At 33.2% G+C, this 21,495-nt stretch overlaps 1 protein-coding gene across 1 annotated transcript in view; it reads right to left on the reverse strand.

Moving 5' to 3' along the window:
* LOC149837107 (putative protein phosphatase 2C 35) overlaps positions 1 to 21,204 on the reverse strand; it is a 35,634-nt gene extending 14,430 nt beyond the window's left edge. The window contains exon 1 of the mRNA XM_090005823.1: positions 20,097 to 21,204. Within this exon, the coding sequence (XP_089861949.1) occupies positions 20,097 to 21,026 (930 nt within the window). The 5' untranslated portion in view covers positions 21,027 to 21,204. The remainder of the gene's footprint in view (positions 1 to 20,096) is intronic.
* Positions 21,205 to 21,495: the final 291 nt, after the last annotated feature.

A 21,495-nucleotide genomic window follows, 5' to 3' on the forward strand; every position in this document is an offset into this window, starting at 1 on the left:
TTGCATCCTTGCCGAAGCCTCGTGGAGTTTTGCCCTTTTTTCAATCTTTTCGTTTCCCTGCAAAGCTTGAGGGGGGGTGTTAAAATGTACCCATCAATTGTTGTAATTAGACATATTTTATATATATAAAAGATGATACATATACATATATGGTATATATGTATATGTATCCTCCTATTTATATATATATATAAAATATATATTTTCCTTTTGTTTAGCCGTAGGGGTATTTTAGTCTTTTCCTCTGTTTTACGCACATTCACTTTATGAATGTGATTGTAATTTATTTTATTTTTCTTTTTCTTTTATTTTTTATTTCTTTTTTTCTCAAGTACCAAAAGGTACCTTGGGGGGCCCACTCAAATAGACGTTGGGCCCCTTCCAACGGTCACATTTGTGACCGTTGGAGGGGCTCCAACGTCTATGAGTGGAGCCCCTCCGAGGCTCCTTTTTGTTGTTATAAATAGGGGCTCTCCCCTTTGTATTTCTTACTTCTTGAGGGAGCTTATGCTCCATTGTAATGGGTTTTTTTACCCCTTCTCCATTATTCTTCAATGATATGCAACTTATGACTTTATGTCATATTTTTCCCTTTTTATGGGTTTTATGTGTTAGCACATTATGTGCTTATGTTGTTTCCCTTTAATGGGTATATTTGCACTTCACGTGCATAGATATGGGTTCATTATTGAACCCAATGTATTTCAAGTCACTTTCTAACATGGTATCAGAGCGAGGTCACGATGGGGTTGTCCTTTGGTGCAACGGAAAGCGTGTCGCTCAAGAAATGGTGAAGTATTCATTGCTCTTCCTAAAGTATTATGCTTTTCAAGTTATTCGGTATGTATCCCTTTTCTTAAAAGTATTATGCATTTGACAATATGTTTCTTGCATATAGTTTGTTCGTTTAATGGTCATGATAGTTGAATTATTTCTTTTCACATTTCGTGTGCTCATATATTTTGAAAATATCTCCTTTTAAATTTGGTGAAATCGTTTGTTGTCCAAATATAAAATTCGTGTTTATTTTTCGAACTACTCATCGCATATAATAGTAATTTATGTTTTAAAAATTACCTTCAATTATGTGAGATTTATAGTTCTTAAATAAATATTTCATGATTGACCTATAAGTTAACTTTTCAAAATTATATATATGATTTCTTGCTAAAATAATGATCTTTGCTTAAAATTTCTTAACTCTCATATGAACCCTAATTTGATTCGAGTTCCCCTCTTGATTATGGATTTTAGTGCAATTTGATATAATCATTATATGAGAATCTCTCACATCTAAAATCTTTGTTGAATCCTAAAGTAGTTCTTGTTAATGATGACTTATAAGAACTCCTAAAAAGTTTTTCAATGTTTCTTTTTTGAAAAATTATCTATGATAAACCATTAGGAAAGATTGTTTTAAAAGGAATTTCCCACATAGAGTGCATAGTTCATCTATTACATCCTTTTTGGTATAAATGATTTCATTTTTCATCCTTATAAACTTGTTGGTTTGTATTTTTCATAAGGTTTCGAAACCTCTTAATAATATCTTTAAAGATGCCTACATTGGCCATAATATGGTTTTCTTTGTCCTCAATTGCACTTCTCAAGCATGTAATTATATAATTAAAATTTGAGAATTTCAAGCATTGCTCTTTTTATAAAGTGAATACTTGCTCACTTTTGTGTATTTTTGTATTTTGTGCACATTTGCTTCTCAAATATTTTGCGCTTGTATGCATTCCCTCTTTTTTATGATATACATGCCTTAGTGCATGTTTGTTTACACCTTGGTGTGTATTTGTTCAAGTATTGTATGAGTGCTTTCGTGCACATCTTTTATAAAGCCTTGTGTGCTTACATGTGTATTGTCTCTTCGTAGACATTTTTTGCATTATGGATGCCTCTATGTAAATGTGATGGACATATGGTGTTTGAAACCTTAAATGTTTTAAAGTATATTTAAAATCAAGGTGTTTTGGGATTATAGCCCAACCTTTTATTTGTTTAAGAATCGTATGAGTGCACTTGCACATTTGTGATTCCGTATGTTGTGCTTGTTGTGCACATGTGTTCTTGTGTTTTTTCACAAGTGTTCTTGGTGTGTGTATGTTCACACATTTGTTCTCAAGAATATTATTTTATCGATTGTAGTATCTTGTTGAAGATACTTTTTACATGCATTTATTCCAAAATGTTATTGTTATGAGTATTCTTTTTTAAAAGGAATATTGTTTCATTCGAGGTTTTATTTATATGTTGTCATTACAAGCTTTATTGCCTCAAAAGTCTTTTCCTTTTATGCCCATTATCTAAGTGTCATCATATGTAGACAAGAATTTTATTACACCTTCGTGTGTTTTTAGCCCTTTGTTGGCTTTTGCTCTCTTGGTCTAGTAGCTGAACACACTTGTCTTGAGTGTTTTTATATGTAGACAAGGCACGTTGATTCACACCATGGTGTGTGATTTTTAGCCTATGTTGGCGTTTGTGTCCTTGTTCTAGTCGCTTAAGATGTATGCCCATGGTTGGCTTATTTCATTCATTTCAAGTGCTATCATATGTAGACAAGAGATGTATTATGTTTTAGCCCATGGTTGGCTTATTACTCTTGTTCTAGTAGCTGAACATACTTGGTTTTAAGTGTATTTTTTACGTAGACAAGAGATACTTTTTAGTCCATGTTGGCATGTATTCTTTTGTTCTTGTCGTAGATGCACTTATTTCAAGTATTATTATATGTAGACAAGAGGTTCTTTTACACACCTTTGTGTGTGTCCTTGGCCTTTAATGGCTTTATATTCTTGATCTAGTAGCTTATACACTTGATTTATGGGTTTTGGAGGACTAATGAGGAAGATGTTTGTAATGGATAAACTATTGTTGAAATTGGCAAAATTTCATTCATGACTTGTGTTTTTCAAGTAAATCATCTTTTTGATTGATTTCTTAGCATTTAATCTATATATTAAGTGCTTATGGTTTTTGCCACCCTTATATGTAAAATGTTTTTTTTATTAAGTGTGACTTTCATAAATGTTTTTAAAAACCTTGTGAACTCTTGGGCTTATTTTGCCTAAAGTATGCTTGGAGACTTCGTTTCTCTTATTTGGAACTTCACTACATGTTTGAAGCATGTTTTAGTTCTTTGAGTATCAATTCATATAATGATTCGTATATGCATATGCTCTTTATGGCCTTTTTTGGGCTCTCATTCAATAAAGCATATGTATGTTATGCCTCTTCGTAGGCTTCTTGTGGTATCCCTTAGTGGATCATTTTGTTATTCCCCATTATGGGGTTATATTTGTCCAATGGTGGACCTTATGAATGCATTATGCATTCTTGCAATTTTTGCATAATTTGCTTCCGCTCATTTTGTGTTAACATAATGTATGATTTAGAAACTTTGGTTTTCTAAATTTTTTGTTTCATACTAAAGTAACTATCATATTATGCATAAATTTTGCACCTTGTTAGGAATGTTCCTTTTTGAGTAAAGTGCAAAGATATTGTTTACTTGTTCTTTGTTGTTTTCTTTTCTCAGGATCTTGGAGATAGGACAAAGGGAAGTACCCTGGATGGTTCGGGAAATGGGTTCATCATTTGAAGACAATTGGAGGAAGGCTATTTCAAGTTTCATTGCATCCTTGCCGAAGCCTCGTGGAGTTTTGCCCTTTTTTCAATCTTTTCGTTTCCCTGCAAAGCTTGAGGGGGGGTGTTAAAATGTACCCATCAATTGTTGTAATTAGACATATTTTATATATATAAAAGATGATACATATACATATATGGTATATATGTATATGTATCCTCCTATTTATATATATATATAAAATATATATTTTCCTTTTGTTTAGCCGTAGGGGTATTTTAGTCTTTTCCTCTGTTTTACGCACATTCACTTTATGAATGTGATTGTAATTTATTTTATTTTTCTTTTTCTTTTATTTTTTATTTCTTTTTTTCTCAAGTACCAAAAGGTACCTTGGGGGGCCCACTCAAATAGACGTTGGGCCCCTTCCAACGGTCACATTTGTGACCGTTGGAGGGGCTCCAACGTCTATGAGTGGAGCCCCTCCGAGGCTCCTTTTTGTTGTTATAAATAGGGGCTCTCCCCTTTGTATTTCTTACTTCTTGAGGGAGCTTATGCTCCATTGTAATGGGTTTTTTTACCCCTTCTCCATTATTCTTCAATGATATGCAACTTATGACTTTATGTCATATTTTTCCCTTTTTATGGGTTTTATGTGTTAGCACATTATGTGCTTATGTTGTTTCCCTTTAATGGGTATATTTGCACTTCACGTGCATAGATATGGGTTCATTATTGAACCCAATGTATTTCAAGTCACTTTCTAACATGGTATCAGAGCGAGGTCACGATGGGGTTGTCCTTTGGTGCAACGGAAAGCGTGTCGCTCAAGAAATGGTGAAGTATTCATTGCTCTTCCTAAAGTATTATGCTTTTCAAGTTATTCGGTATGTATCCCTTTTCTTAAAAGTATTATGCATTTGACAATATGTTTCTTGCATATAGTTTGTTCGTTTAATGGTCATGATAGTTGAATTATTTCTTTTCACATTTCGTGTGCTCATATATTTTGAAAATATCTCCTTTTAAATTTGGTGAAATCGTTTGTTGTCCAAATATAAAATTCGTGTTTATTTTTCGAACTACTCATCGCATATAATAGTAATTTATGTTTTAAAAATTACCTTCAATTATGTGAGATTTATAGTTCTTAAATAAATATTTCATGATTGACCTATAAGTTAACTTTTCAAAATTATATATATGATTTCTTGCTAAAATAATGATCTTTGCTTAAAATTTCTTAACTCTCATATGAACCCTAATTTGATTCGAGTTCCCCTCTTGATTATGGATTTTAGTGCAATTTGATATAATCATTATATGAGAATCTCTCACATCTAAAATCTTTGTTGAATCCTAAAGTAGTTCTTGTTAATGATGACTTATAAGAACTCCTAAAAAGTTTTTCAATGTTTCTTTTTTGAAAAATTATCTATGATAAACCATTAGGAAAGATTGTTTTAAAAGGAATTTCCCACATAGAGTGCATAGTTCATCTATTACATCCTTTTTGGTATAAATGATTTCATTTTTCATCCTTATAAACTTGTTGGTTTGTATTTTTCATAAGGTTTCGAAACCTCTTAATAATATCTTTAAAGATGCCTACATTGGCCATAATATGGTTTTCTTTGTCCTCAATTGCACTTCTCAAGCATGTAATTATATAATTAAAATTTGAGAATTTCAAGCATTGCTCTTTTTATAAAGTGAATACTTGCTCACTTTTGTGTATTTTTGTATTTTGTGCACATTTGCTTCTCAAATATTTTGCGCTTGTATGCATTCCCTCTTTTTTATGATATACATGCCTTAGTGCATGTTTGTTTACACCTTGGTGTGTATTTGTTCAAGTATTGTATGAGTGCTTTCGTGCACATCTTTTATAAAGCCTTGTGTGCTTACATGTGTATTGTCTCTTCGTAGACATTTTTTGCATTATGGATGCCTCTATGTAAATGTGATGGACATATGGTGTTTGAAACCTTAAATGTTTTAAAGTATATTTAAAATCAAGGTGTTTTGGGATTATAGCCCAACCTTTTATTTGTTTAAGAATCGTATGAGTGCACTTGCACATTTGTGATTCCGTATGTTGTGCTTGTTGTGCACATGTGTTCTTGTGTTTTTTCACAAGTGTTCTTGGTGTGTGTATGTTCACACATTTGTTCTCAAGAATATTATTTTATCGATTGTAGTATCTTGTTGAAGATACTTTTTACATGCATTTATTCCAAAATGTTATTGTTATGAGTATTCTTTTTTAAAAGGAATATTGTTTCATTCGAGGTTTTATTTATATGTTGTCATTACAAGCTTTATTGCCTCAAAAGTCTTTTCCTTTTATGCCCATTATCTAAGTGTCATCATATGTAGACAAGAATTTTATTACACCTTCGTGTGTTTTTAGCCCTTTGTTGGCTTTTGCTCTCTTGGTCTAGTAGCTGAACACACTTGTCTTGAGTGTTTTTATATGTAGACAAGGCACGTTGATTCACACCATGGTGTGTGATTTTTAGCCTATGTTGGCGTTTGTGTCCTTGTTCTAGTCGCTTAAGATGTATGCCCATGGTTGGCTTATTTCATTCATTTCAAGTGCTATCATATGTAGACAAGAGATGTATTATGTTTTAGCCCATGGTTGGCTTATTACTCTTGTTCTAGTAGCTGAACATACTTGGTTTTAAGTGTATTTTTTACGTAGACAAGAGATACTTTTTAGTCCATGTTGGCATGTATTCTTTTGTTCTTGTCGTAGATGCACTTATTTCAAGTATTATTATATGTAGACAAGAGGTTCTTTTACACACCTTTGTGTGTGTCCTTGGCCTTTAATGGCTTTATATTCTTGATCTAGTAGCTTATACACTTGATTTATGGGTTTTGGAGGACTAATGAGGAAGATGTTTGTAATGGATAAACTATTGTTGAAATTGGCAAAATTTCATTCATGACTTGTGTTTTTCAAGTAAATCATCTTTTTGATTGATTTCTTAGCATTTAATCTATATATTAAGTGCTTATGGTTTTTGCCACCCTTATATGTAAAATGTTTTTTTTATTAAGTGTGACTTTCATAAATGTTTTTAAAAACCTTGTGAACTCTTGGGCTTATTTTGCCTAAAGTATGCTTGGAGACTTCGTTTCTCTTATTTGGAACTTCACTACATGTTTGAAGCATGTTTTAGTTCTTTGAGTATCAATTCATATAATGATTCGTATATGCATATGCTCTTTATGGCCTTTTTTGGGCTCTCATTCAATAAAGCATATGTATGTTATGCCTCTTCGTAGGCTTCTTGTGGTATCCCTTAGTGGATCATTTTGTTATTCCCCATTATGGGGTTATATTTGTCCAATGGTGGACCTTATGAATGCATTATGCATTCTTGCAATTTTTGCATAATTTGCTTCCGCTCATTTTGTGTTAACATAATGTATGATTTAGAAACTTTGGTTTTCTAAATTTTTTGTTTCATACTAAAGTAACTATCATATTATGCATAAATTTTGCACCTTGTTAGGAATGTTCCTTTTTGAGTAAAGTGCAAAGATATTGTTTACTTGTTCTTTGTTGTTTTCTTTTCTCAGGATCTTGGAGATAGGACAAAGGGAAGTACCCTGGATGGTTCGGGAAATGGGTTCATCATTTGAAGACAATTGGAGGAAGGCTATTTCAAGTTTCATTGCATCCTTGCCGAAGCCTCGTGGAGTTTTGCCCTTTTTTCAATCTTTTCGTTTCCCTGCAAAGCTTGAGGGGGGGTGTTAAAATGTACCCATCAATTGTTGTAATTAGACATATTTTATATATATAAAAGATGATACATATACATATATGGTATATATGTATATGTATCCTCCTATTTATATATATATATAAAATATATATTTTCCTTTTGTTTAGCCGTAGGGGTATTTTAGTCTTTTCCTCTGTTTTACGCACATTCACTTTATGAATGTGATTGTAATTTATTTTATTTTTCTTTTTCTTTTATTTTTTATTTCTTTTTTTCTCAAGTACCAAAAGGTACCTTGGGGGGCCCACTCAAATAGACGTTGGGCCCCTTCCAACGGTCACATTTGTGACCGTTGGAGGGGCTCCAACGTCTATGAGTGGAGCCCCTCCGAGGCTCCTTTTTGTTGTTATAAATAGGGGCTCTCCCCTTTGTATTTCTTACTTCTTGAGGGAGCTTATGCTCCATTGTAATGGGTTTTTTTACCCCTTCTCCATTATTCTTCAATGATATGCAACTTATGACTTTATGTCATATTTTTCCCTTTTTATGGGTTTTATGTGTTAGCACATTATGTGCTTATGTTGTTTCCCTTTAATGGGTATATTTGCACTTCACGTGCATAGATATGGGTTCATTATTGAACCCAATGTATTTCAAGTCACTTTCTAACATGGTATTAGAGCGAGGTCACGATGGGGTTGTCCTTTGGTGCAACGGAAAGCGTGTCGCTCAAGAAATGGTGAAGTATTCATTGCTCTTCCTAAAGTATTATGCTTTTCAAGTTATTCGGTATGTATCCCTTTTCTTAAAAGTATTATGCATTTGACAATATGTTTCTTGCATATAGTTTGTTCGTTTAATGGTCATGATAGTTGAATTATTTCTTTTCACATTTCGTGTGCTCATATATTTTGAAAATATCTCCTTTTAAATTTGGTGAAATCGTTTGTTGTCCAAATATAAAATTCGTGTTTATTTTTCGAACTACTCATCGCATATAATAGTAATTTATGTTTTAAAAATTACCTTCAATTATGTGAGATTTATAGTTCTTAAATAAATATTTCATGATTGACCTATAAGTTAACTTTTCAAAATTATATATATGATTTCTTGCTAAAATAATGATCTTTGCTTAAAATTTCTTAACTCTCATATGAACCCTAATTTGATTCGAGTTCCCCTCTTGATTATGGATTTTAGTGCAATTTGATATAATCATTATATGAGAATCTCTCACATCTAAAATCTTTGTTGAATCCTAAAGTAGTTCTTGTTAATGATGACTTATAAGAACTCCTAAAAAGTTTTTCAATGTTTCTTTTTTGAAAAATTATCTATGATAAACCATTAGGAAAGATTGTTTTAAAAGGAATTTCCCACATAGAGTGCATAGTTCATCTATTACATCCTTTTTGGTATAAATGATTTCATTTTTCATCCTTATAAACTTGTTGGTTTGTATTTTTCATAAGGTTTCGAAACCTCTTAATAATATCTTTAAAGATGCCTACATTGGCCATAATATGGTTTTCTTTGTCCTCAATTGCACTTCTCAAGCATGTAATTATATAATTAAAATTTGAGAATTTCAAGCATTGCTCTTTTTATAAAGTGAATACTTGCTCACTTTTGTGTATTTTTGTATTTTGTGCACATTTGCTTCTCAAATATTTTGCGCTTGTATGCATTCCCTCTTTTTTATGATATACATGCCTTAGTGCATGTTTGTTTACACCTTGGTGTGTATTTGTTCAAGTATTGTATGAGTGCTTTCGTGCACATCTTTTATAAAGCCTTGTGTGCTTACATGTGTATTGTCTCTTCGTAGACATTTTTTGCATTATGGATGCCTCTATGTAAATGTGATGGACATATGGTGTTTGAAACCTTAAATGTTTTAAAGTATATTTAAAATCAAGGTGTTTTGGGATTATAGCCCAACCTTTTATTTGTTTAAGAATCGTATGAGTGCACTTGCACATTTGTGATTCCGTATGTTGTGCTTGTTGTGCACATGTGTTCTTGTGTTTTTTCACAAGTGTTCTTGGTGTGTGTATGTTCACACATTTGTTCTCAAGAATATTATTTTATCGATTGTAGTATCTTGTTGAAGATACTTTTTACATGCATTTATTCCAAAATGTTATTGTTATGAGTATTCTTTTTTAAAAGGAATATTGTTTCATTCGAGGTTTTATTTATATGTTGTCATTACAAGCTTTATTGCCTCAAAAGTCTTTTCCTTTTATGCCCATTATCTAAGTGTCATCATATGTAGACAAGAATTTTATTACACCTTCGTGTGTTTTTAGCCCTTTGTTGGCTTTTGCTCTCTTGGTCTAGTAGCTGAACACACTTGTCTTGAGTGTTTTTATATGTAGACAAGGCACGTTGATTCACACCATGGTGTGTGATTTTTAGCCTATGTTGGCGTTTGTGTCCTTGTTCTAGTCGCTTAAGATGTATGCCCATGGTTGGCTTATTTCATTCATTTCAAGTGCTATCATATGTAGACAAGAGATGTATTATGTTTTAGCCCATGGTTGGCTTATTACTCTTGTTCTAGTAGCTGAACATACTTGGTTTTAAGTGTATTTTTTACGTAGACAAGAGATACTTTTTAGTCCATGTTGGCATGTATTCTTTTGTTCTTGTCGTAGATGCACTTATTTCAAGTATTATTATATGTAGACAAGAGGTTCTTTTACACACCTTTGTGTGTGTCCTTGGCCTTTAATGGCTTTATATTCTTGATCTAGTAGCTTATACACTTGATTTATGGGTTTTGGAGGACTAATGAGGAAGATGTTTGTAATGGATAAACTATTGTTGAAATTGGCAAAATTTCATTCATGACTTGTGTTTTTCAAGTAAATCATCTTTTTGATTGATTTCTTAGCATTTAATCTATATATTAAGTGCTTATGGTTTTTGCCACCCTTATATGTAAAATGTTTTTTTTATTAAGTGTGACTTTCATAAATGTTTTTAAAAACCTTGTGAACTCTTGGGCTTATTTTGCCTAAAGTATGCTTGGAGACTTCGTTTCTCTTATTTGGAACTTCACTACATGTTTGAAGCATGTTTTAGTTCTTTGAGTATCAATTCATATAATGATTCGTATATGCATATGCTCTTTATGGCCTTTTTTGGGCTCTCATTCAATAAAGCATATGTATGTTATGCCTCTTCGTAGGCTTCTTGTGGTATCCCTTAGTGGATCATTTTGTTATTCCCCATTATGGGGTTATATTTGTCCAATGGTGGACCTTATGAATGCATTATGCATTCTTGCAATTTTTGCATAATTTGCTTCCGCTCATTTTGTGTTAACATAATGTATGATTTAGAAACTTTGGTTTTCTAAATTTTTTGTTTCATACTAAAGTAACTATCATATTATGCATAAATTTTGCACCTTGTTAGGAATGTTCCTTTTTGAGTAAAGTGCAAAGATATTGTTTACTTGTTCTTTGTTGTTTTCTTTTCTCAGGATCTTGGAGATAGGACAAAGGGAAGTACCCTGGATGGTTCGGGAAATGGGTTCATCATTTGAAGACAATTGGAGGAAGGCTATTTCAAGTTTCATTGCATCCTTGCCGAAGCCTCGTGGAGTTTTGCCCTTTTTTCAATCTTTTCGTTTCCCTGCAAAGCTTGAGGGGGGGTGTTAAAATGTACCCATCAATTGTTGTAATTAGACATATTTTATATATATAAAAGATGATACATATACATATATGGTATATATGTATATGTATCCTCCTATTTATATATATATATAAAATATATATTTTCCTTTTGTTTAGCCGTAGGGGTATTTTAGTCTTTTCCTCTGTTTTACGCACATTCACTTTATGAATGTGATTGTAATTTATTTTATTTTTCTTTTTCTTTTATTTTTTATTTCTTTTTTTCTCAAGTACCAAAAGGTACCTTGGGGGGCCCACTCAAATAGACGTTGGGCCCCTTCCAACGGTCACATTTGTGACCGTTGGAGGGGCTCCAACGTCTATGAGTGGAGCCCCTCCGAGGCTCCTTTTTGTTGTTATAAATAGGGGCTCTCCCCTTTGTATTTCTTACTTCTTGAGGGAGCTTATGCTCCATTGTAATGGGTTTTTTTACCCCTTCTCCATTATTCTTCAATGATATGCAACTTATGACTTTATGTCATATTTTTCCCTTTTTATGGGTTTTATGTGTTAGCACATTATGTGCTTATGTTGTTTCCCTTTAATGGGTATATTTGCACTTCACGTGCATAGATATGGGTTCATTATTGAACCCAATGTATTTCAAGTCACTTTCTAACATGGTATCAGAGCGAGGTCACGATGGGGTTGTCCTTTGGTGCAACGGAAAGCGTGTCGCTCAAGAAATGGTGAAGTATTCATTGCTCTTCCTAAAGTATTATGCTTTTCAAGTTATTCGGTATGTATCCCTTTTCTTAAAAGTATTATGCATTTGACAATATGTTTCTTGCATATAGTTTGTTCGTTTAATGGTCATGATAGTTGAATTATTTCTTTTCACATTTCGTGTGCTCATATATTTTGAAAATATCTCCTTTTAAATTTGGTGAAATCGTTTGTTGTCCAAATATAAAATTCGTGTTTATTTTTCGAACTACTCATCGCATATAATAGTAATTTATGTTTTAAAAATTACCTTCAATTATGTGAGATTTATAGTTCTTAAATAAATATTTCATGATTGACCTATAAGTTAACTTTTCAAAATTATATATATGATTTCTTGCTAAAATAATGATCTTTGCTTAAAATTTCTTAACTCTCATATGAACCCTAATTTGATTCGAGTTCCCCTCTTGATTATGGATTTTAGTGCAATTTGATATAATCATTATATGAGAATCTCTCACATCTAAAATCTTTGTTGAATCCTAAAGTAGTTCTTGTTAATGATGACTTATAAGAACTCCTAAAAAGTTTTTCAATGTTTCTTTTTTGAAAAATTATCTATGATAAACCATTAGGAAAGATTGTTTTAAAAGGAATTTCCCACATAGAGTGCATAGTTCATCTATTACATCCTTTTTGGTATAAATGATTTCATTTTTCATCCTTATAAACTTGTTGGTTTGTATTTTTCATAAGGTTTCGAAACCTCTTAATAATATCTTTAAAGATGCCTACATTGGCCATAATATGGTTTTCTTTGTCCTCAATTGCACTTCTCAAGCATGTAATTATATAATTAAAATTTGAGAATTTCAAGCATTGCTCTTTTTATAAAGTGAATACTTGCTCACTTTTGTGTATTTTTGTATTTTGTGCACATTTGCTTCTCAAATATTTTGCGCTTGTATGCATTCCCTCTTTTTTATGATATACATGCCTTAGTGCATGTTTGTTTACACCTTGGTGTGTATTTGTTCAAGTATTGTATGAGTGCTTTCGTGCACATCTTTTATAAAGCCTTGTGTGCTTACATGTGTATTGTCTCTTCGTAGACATTTTTTGCATTATGGATGCCTCTATTTGCATTATGGATGCCTCTATGTAAATGTGATGGACATATGGTGTTTGAAACCTTAAATGTTTTAAAGTATATTTAAAATCAAGGTGTTTTGGGATTATAGCCCAACCTTTTATTTGTTTAAGAATCGTATGAGTGCACTTGCACATTTGTGATTCCGTATGTTGTGCTTGTTGTGCACATGTGTTCTTGTGTTTTTTCACAAGTGTTCTTGGTGTGTGTATGTTCACACATTTGTTCTCAAGAATATTATTTTATCGATTGTAGTATCTTGTTGAAGATACTTTTTACATGCATTTATTCCAAAATGTTATTGTTATGAGTATTCTTTTTTAAAAGGAATATTGTTTCATTCGAGGTTTTATTTATATGTTGTCATTACAAGCTTTATTGCCTCAAAAGTCTTTTCCTTTTATGCCCATTATCTAAGTGTCATCATATGTAGACAAGAATTTTATTACACCTTCGTGTGTTTTTAGCCCTTTGTTGGCTTTTGCTCTCTTGGTCTAGTAGCTGAACACACTTGTCTTGAGTGTTTTTATATGTAGACAAGGCACGTTGATTCACACCATGGTGTGTGATTTTTAGCCTATGTTGGCGTTTGTGTCCTTGTTCTAGTCGCTTAAGATGTATGCCCATGGTTGGCTTATTTCATTCATTTCAAGTGCTATCATATGTAGACAAGAGATGTATTATGTTTTAGCCCATGGTTGGCTTATTACTCTTGTTCTAGTAGCTGAACATACTTGGTTTTAAGTGTATTTTTTACGTAGACAAGAGATACTTTTTAGTCCATGTTGGCATGTATTCTTTTGTTCTTGTCGTAGATGCACTTATTTCAAGTATTATTATATGTAGACAAGAGGTTCTTTTACACACCTTTGTGTGTGTCCTTGGCCTTTAATGGCTTTATATTCTTGATCTAGTAGCTTATACACTTGATTTATGGGTTTTGGAGGACTAATGAGGAAGATGTTTGTAATGGATAAACTATTGTTGAAATTGGCAAAATTTCATTCATGACTTGTGTTTTTCAAGTAAATCATCTTTTTGATTGATTTCTTAGCATTTAATCTATATATTAAGTGCTTATGGTTTTTGCCACCCTTATATGTAAAATGTTTTTTTTATTAAGTGTGACTTTCATAAATGTTTTTAAAAACCTTGTGAACTCTTGGGCTTATTTTGCCTAAAGTATGCTTGGAGACTTCGTTTCTCTTATTTGGAACTTCACTACATGTTTGAAGCATGTTTTAGTTCTTTGAGTATCAATTCATATAATGATTCGTATATGCATATGCTCTTTATGGCCTTTTTTGGGCTCTCATTCAATAAAGCATATGTATGTTATGCCTCTTCGTAGGCTTCTTGTGGTATCCCTTAGTGGATCATTTTGTTATTCCCCATTATGGGGTTATATTTGTCCAATGGTGGACCTTATGAATGCATTATGCATTCTTGCAATTTTTGCATAATTTGCTTCCGCTCATTTTGTGTTAACATAATGTATGATTTAGAAACTTTGGTTTTCTAAATTTTTTGTTTCATACTAAAGTAACTATCATATTATGCATAAATTTTGCACCTTGTTAGGAATGTTCCTTTTTGAGTAAAGTGCAAAGATATTGTTTACTTGTTCTTTGTTGTTTTCTTTTCTCAGGATCTTGGAGATAGGACAAAGGGAAGTACCCTGGATGGTTCGGGAAATGGGTTCATCATTTGAAGACAATTGGAGGAAGGCTATTTCAAGTTTCATTGCATCCTTGCCGAAGCCTCGTGGAGTTTTGCCCTTTTTTCAATCTTTTCGTTTCCCTGCAAAGCTTGAGGGGGGGTGTTAAAATGTACCCATCAATTGTTGTAATTAGACATATTTTATATATATAAAAGATGATACATATACATATATGGTATATATGTATATGTATCCTCCTATTTATATATATATATAAAATATATATTTTCCTTTTGTTTAGCCGTAGGGGTATTTTAGTCTTTTCCTCTGTTTTACGCACATTCACTTTATGAATGTGATTGTAATTTATTTTATTTTTCTTTTTCTTTTATTTTTTATTTCTTTTTTTCTCAAGTACCAAAAGGTACCTTGGGGTGCCCACTCAAATAGACGTTGGGCCCCTTCCAACGGTCACATTTGTGACCGTTGGAGGGGCTCCAACGTCTATGAGTGGAGCCCCTCCGAGGCTCCTTTTTGTTGTTATAAATAGGGGCTCTCCCCTTTGTATTTCTTACTTCTTGAGGGAGCTTATGCTCCATTGTAATGGGTTTTTTTACCCCTTCTCCATTATTCTTCAATGATATGCAACTTATGACTTTATGTCATATTTTTCCCTTTTTATGGGTTTTATGTGTTAGCACATTATGTGCTTATGTTGTTTCCCTTTAATGGGTATATTTGCACTTCACGTGCATAGATATGGGTTCATTATTGAACCCAATGTATTTCAAGTCACTTTCTAACATGGTATCAGAGCGAGGTCACGATGGGGTTGTCCTTTGGTGCAACGGAAAGCGTGTCGCTCAAGAAATGGTGAAGTATTCATTGCTCTTCCTAAAGTATTATGCTTTTCAAGTTATTCGGTATGTATCCCTTTTCTTAAAAGTATTATGCATTTGACAATATGTTTCTTGCATATAGTTTGTTCGTTTAATGGTCATGATAGTTGAATTATTTCTTTTCACATTTCGTGTGCTCATATATTTTGAAAATATCTCCTTTTAAATTTGGTGAAATCGTTTGTTGTCCAAATATAAAATTCGTGTTTATTTTTCGAACTACTCATCGCATATAATAGTAATTTATGTTTTAAAAATTACCTTCAATTATGTGAGATTTATAGTTCTTAAATAAATATTTCATGATTGACCTATAAGTTAACTTTTCAAAATTATATATATGATTTCTTGCTAAAATAATGATCTTTGCTTAAAATTTCTTAACTCTCATATGAACCCTAATTTGATTCGAGTTCCCCTCTTGATTATGGATTTTAGTGCAATTTGATATAATCATTATATGAGAATCTCTCACATCTAAAATCTTTGTTGAATCCTAAAGTAGTTCTTGTTAATGATGACTTATAAGAACTCCTAAAAAGTTTTTCAATGTTTCTTTTTTGAAAAATTATCTATGATAAACCATTAGGAAAGATTGTTTTAAAAGGAATTTCCCACATAGAGTGCATAGTTCATCTATTACATCCTTTTTGGTATAAATGATTTCATTTTTCATCCTTATAAACTTGTTGGTTTGTATTTTTCATAAGGTTTCGAAACCTCTTAATAATATCTTTAAAGATGCCTACATTGGCCATAATATGGTTTTCTTTGTCCTCAATTGCACTTCTCAAGCATGTAATTATATAATTAAAATTTGAGAATTTCAAGCATTGCTCTTTTTATAAAGTGAATACTTGCTCACTTTTGTGTATTTTTGTATTTTGTGCACATTTGCTTCTCAAATATTTTGCGCTTGTATGCATTCCCTCTTTTTTATGATATACATGCCTTAGTGCATGTTTGTTTACACCTTGGTGTGTATTTGTTCAAGTATTGTATGAGTGCTTTCGTGCACATCTTTTATAAAGCCTTGTGTGCTTACATGTGTATTGTCTCTTCGTAGACATTTTTTGCATTATGGATGCCTCTATGTAAATGTGATGGACATATGGTGTTTGAAACCTTAAATGTTTTAAAGTATATTTAAAATCAAGGTGTTTTGGGATTATAGCCCAACCTTTTATTTGTTTAAGAATCGTATGAGTGCACTTGCACATTTGTGATTCCGTATGTTGTGCTTGTTGTGCACATGTGTTCTTGTGTTTTTTCACAAGTGTTCTTGGTGTGTGTATGTTCACACATTTGTTCTCAAGAATATTATTTTATCGATTGTAGTATCTTGTTGAAGATACTTTTTACATGCATTTATTCCAAAATGTTATTGTTATGAGTATTCTTTTTTAAAAGGAATATTGTTTCATTCGAGGTTTTATTTATATGTTGTCATTACAAGCTTTATTGCCTCAAAAGTCTTTTCCTTTTATGCCCATTATCTAAGTGTCATCATATGTAGACAAGAATTTTATTACACCTTCGTGTGTTTTTAGCCCTTTGTTGGCTTTTGCTCTCTTGGTCTAGTAGCTGAACACACTTGTCTTGAGTGTTTTTATATGTAGACAAGGCACGTTGATTCACACCATGGTGTGTGATTTTTAGCCTATGTTGGCGTTTGTGTCCTTGTTCTAGTCGCTTAAGATGTATGCCCATGGTTGGCTTATTTCATTCATTTCAAGTGCTATCATATGTAGACAAGAGATGTATTATGTTTTAGCCCATGGTTGGCTTATTACTCTTGTTCTAGTAGCTGAACATACTTGGTTTTAAGTGTATTTTTTACGTAGACAAGAGATACTTTTTAGTCCATGTTGGCATGTATTCTTTTGTTCTTGTCGTAGATGCACTTATTTCAAGTATTATTATATGTAGACAAGAGGTTCTTTTACACACCTTTGTGTGTGTCCTTGGCCTTTAATGGCTTTATATTCTTGATCTAGTAGCTTATACACTTGATTTATGGGTTTTGGAGGACTAATGAGGAAGATGTTTGTAATGGATAAACTATTGTTGAAATTGGCAAAATTTCATTCATGACTTGTGTTTTTCAAGTAAATCATCTTTTTGATTGATTTCTTAGCATTTAATCTATATATTAAGTGCTTATGGTTTTTGCCACCCTTATATGTAAAATGTTTTTTTTATTAAGTGTGACTTTCATAAATGTTTTTAAAAACCTTGTGAACTCTTGGGCTTATTTTGCCTAAAGTATGCTTGGAGACTTCGTTTCTCTTATTTGGAACTTCACTACATGTTTGAAGCATGTTTTAGTTCTTTGAGTATCAATTCATATAATGATTCGTATATGCATATGCTCTTTATGGCCTTTTTTGGGCTCTCATTCAATAAAGCATATGTATGTTATGCCTCTTCGTAGGCTTCTTGTGGTATCCCTTAGTGGATCATTTTGTTATTCCCCATTATGGGGTTATATTTGTCCAATGGTGGACCTTATGAATGCATTATGCATTCTTGCAATTTTTGCATAATTTGCTTCCGCTCATTTTGTGTTAACATAATGTATGATTTAGAAACTTTGGTTTTCTAAATTTTTTGTTTCATACTAAAGTAACTATCATATTATGCATAAATTTTGCACCTTGTTAGGAATGTTCCTTTTTGAGTAAAGTGCAAAGATATTGTTTACTTGTTCTTTGTTGTTTTCTTTTCTCAGGATCTTGGAGATAGGACAAAGGGAAGTACCCTGGATGGTTCGGGAAATGGGTTCATCATTTGAAGACAATTGGAGGAAGGCTATTTCAAGTTTCATTGCATCCTTGCCGAAGCCTCGTGGAGTTTTGCCCTTTTTTCAATCTTTTCGTTTCCCTGCAAAGCTTGAGGGGGGGTGTTAAAATGTACCCATCAATTGTTGTAATTAGACATATTTTATATATATAAAAGATGATACATATACATATATGGTATATATGTATATGTATCCTCCTATTTATATATATATATAAAATATATATTTTCCTTTTGTTTAGCCGTAGGGGTATTTTAGTCTTTTCCTCTGTTTTACGCACATTCACTTTATGAATGTGATTGTAATTTATTTTATTTTTCTTTTTCTTTTATTTTTTATTTCTTTTTTTCTCAAGTACCAAAAGGTACCTTGGGGGGCCCACTCAAATAGACGTTGGGCCCCTTCCAACGGTCACATTTGTGACCGTTGGAGGGGCTCCAACGTCTATGAGTGGAGCCCCTCCGAGGCTCCTTTTTGTTGTTATAAATAGGGGCTCTCCCCTTTGTATTTCTTACTTCTTGAGGGAGCTTATGCTCCATTGTAATGGGTTTTTTTACCCCTTCTCTATTATTCTTCAATGATATGCAACTTATGACTTTATGTCATATTTTTCCCTTTTTATGGGTTTTATGTGTTAGCACATTATGTGCTTATGTTGTTTCCCTTTAATGGGTATATTTGCACTTCACGTGCATAGATATGGGTTCATTATTGAACCCAATGTATTTCAAGTCACTTTCTAACAATTCAATCACCTCATTAGTAATTGAAGAGTGACCCCTCTTTGAAGATAACCTGGAACACAGGTTTGATCAATATTTTTGAGTGACAACATCCTCAACTACAGCCAGATACACAATGTATATGCAGTATAATATTTAATTTTCCAGGATAGATGGATGACATTCAGATGAACTGATCAGCACAGATGTAATAGGAAAATATAATGTATATAACCTCCACAAACATCTTAATTACCTTAGTTCCAATCAATTAAGTAGACAACAGCTTAGTGTATATTTCCGTTCAGCATGTATCTTCTAAAATGATCTGTTCTATTTTCCACCACAGAGGACAAAACCAGAACCCTTATCCATAGAATAGAAATGGTCTTGCACATGAAGCAGAATGACAAGGATATTGGACACACAAAAGATGGTTGACACCTATGTCACATAGGTGCGGGTGCGGATGGGGCACTTTAAAAAAACTTGAGTGCGGGGAGTATATATATAATTTTTAACAGTTTTAAGTTAACACTACGTGTATTTGTGTGCATTTATGTATTTATATATAATATAGATAAAAATGGACTTGATTAGGGTTAACTGAATCTACTTTTTGATAGAAATGGACCTCAGTGTGGTTGACTTCACCTAACACAAAGGAAGCTGTGTCCAAGTGTTGTACCCGCATGGGTGCGGGTGCGACGCGGGTGCGGTGCGGGTGCGGTTCCCTGTTAAAAGAGTCTGTGTGTACAGTAAAAACAATTTAAGCATAGATAAGTCCACCTTTATCAAACCCTACCACAGGCCCCATGATTAGCTCATTAAAAACAATTTAACCACACACACACACACTTCCTAAAACTGATTAGCATCACTGAAAAAGGGTACAAAGAGAATGATCATGCCACAGATTTCTCAATTTTCAATTGAAACTATTATAAACTTTTTTACACTTCAGTTTAGAGTCGCATGATTAAGAACCTGTGATTATTTCTTTCAAAAAAAGATTAAGAACCAGTGATTAAGAATTGCGTCTTAACAGTCAGCTATCTAATTCAACCTAATGATAGCAATAGACACTGAATCTAAATAATGACCAATGCAGGAACATATTAAATCTACTCGTGTCATGAAAATGTAGAAAAGTGAACAGAAATTACCATATCAACAACAGCCTGACTTGAGAGGAATTCAAATACACCATCACTTGCAATGACAAAAAACAGATAATTTTGATTAAGACGAACCACTTTAACCTCAGGAACTGAAATCACACCAATCTTCTCTGCCATACTATCCCCAATACTCCTTGTAAATGCAGTCCCTGGACACATTGCATTAGGCATCCAAAGTCTCGGTGGATCACCATCATCACTCTCCTCATTGCCCCAACTCTGCACATCAGGATCCTTAATTCCCTCCAATTGATCAACACTCAGAACTCTAGCACCACAAACCTTAACCCTTTCGTACTCGTCCTTCCGAAACGGTGTCTGATCAATAGAGAGATCCTCAGCCACCACAGAGTCCCCACTCTTTACTCCAATCACAGCTCGAGAATCCCCAACATTGGCAACAAACAGAGTATCCCCCTTAACAAGAACAGTGATAGCGGTCGTCCCGCTCATCGAATCATCTACCTCACTCGCACGTAGGAGCGAGTTGGTCACTAAGAACGCAGAATTATAAGCTTTCACAGGGTCAACAAAGAAATCAGGATTACTGATCAAAGCTTCAACCAAATGATCCCTAGCAAAATTGGCACACTGAGTACCGAACTGACCATGCCCATCGAAGACCCCGAAGAAATGGATGTTTGGGTCACCTCCAAGTTGGGTTTTAATACAAAAACTGTCTTGGTTTTCCCTGACTGAGGAGTCAGGGTAGTAGCCTCTCTGAGTGAAAAACGAATATTTGAGGTGAAAATCGTGAGAGGGAATATGAATTACCTCAACCGAGCACTCTGTGAGCCTCTGCACATTCTTCTGATAGTTTACTCTCTCCCCATTTCCATCATAAACCAACACCCCTCTTTCTCCATCAGAGGACTCTGGGTAGTCTCTGCAACACTTTCCATGAACACAACCCATTCCAAAGACTCAATGAACATCAAGAAACGTGGCGTTTGGAGAGATTCTTGTATAAGAAGTTGGGTTCTTTGATTCTGAGAGCGTGAAATCTGAAACCCTCTTATGATGTACAAAGTCGCCTTCTTTGTTTCAGAAAAGAGAAGCAAAAAGCACTAACATGGTTGATTAGAAGAGAGGGCTGTGGTGACTTAAACTTCTGCAAGAAGACAAGGAGAGGGTTTCTGGTGATAGAGACTCAATAGTTTTTCTGAGAAGACCCTTAGAGAATGGCCACAAGAAACGGCTAGACTTTGCACTCTTGACACATGTATGACAGAGAAATCATTTGGTACATAAAAAGATGAGGGATTTTTCATGAAAAGAAAACACAATTTTCAACAAGAAAACTGCATAAGAAAACACCCAACTAACAGAAAGAAAAGAAAAAAGATGGAATTTAATCCTTGTGTAGTGGGAGTGAAAGATGAAA

Source organism: Nuphar pumila, chromosome 5, assembly GCF_984573655.1.
Source record: "Nuphar pumila chromosome 5, dmNupPumi1.hap1.1, whole genome shotgun sequence".
NCBI classification, from domain to species: domain Eukaryota; kingdom Viridiplantae; phylum Streptophyta; class Magnoliopsida; order Nymphaeales; family Nymphaeaceae; genus Nuphar; species Nuphar pumila.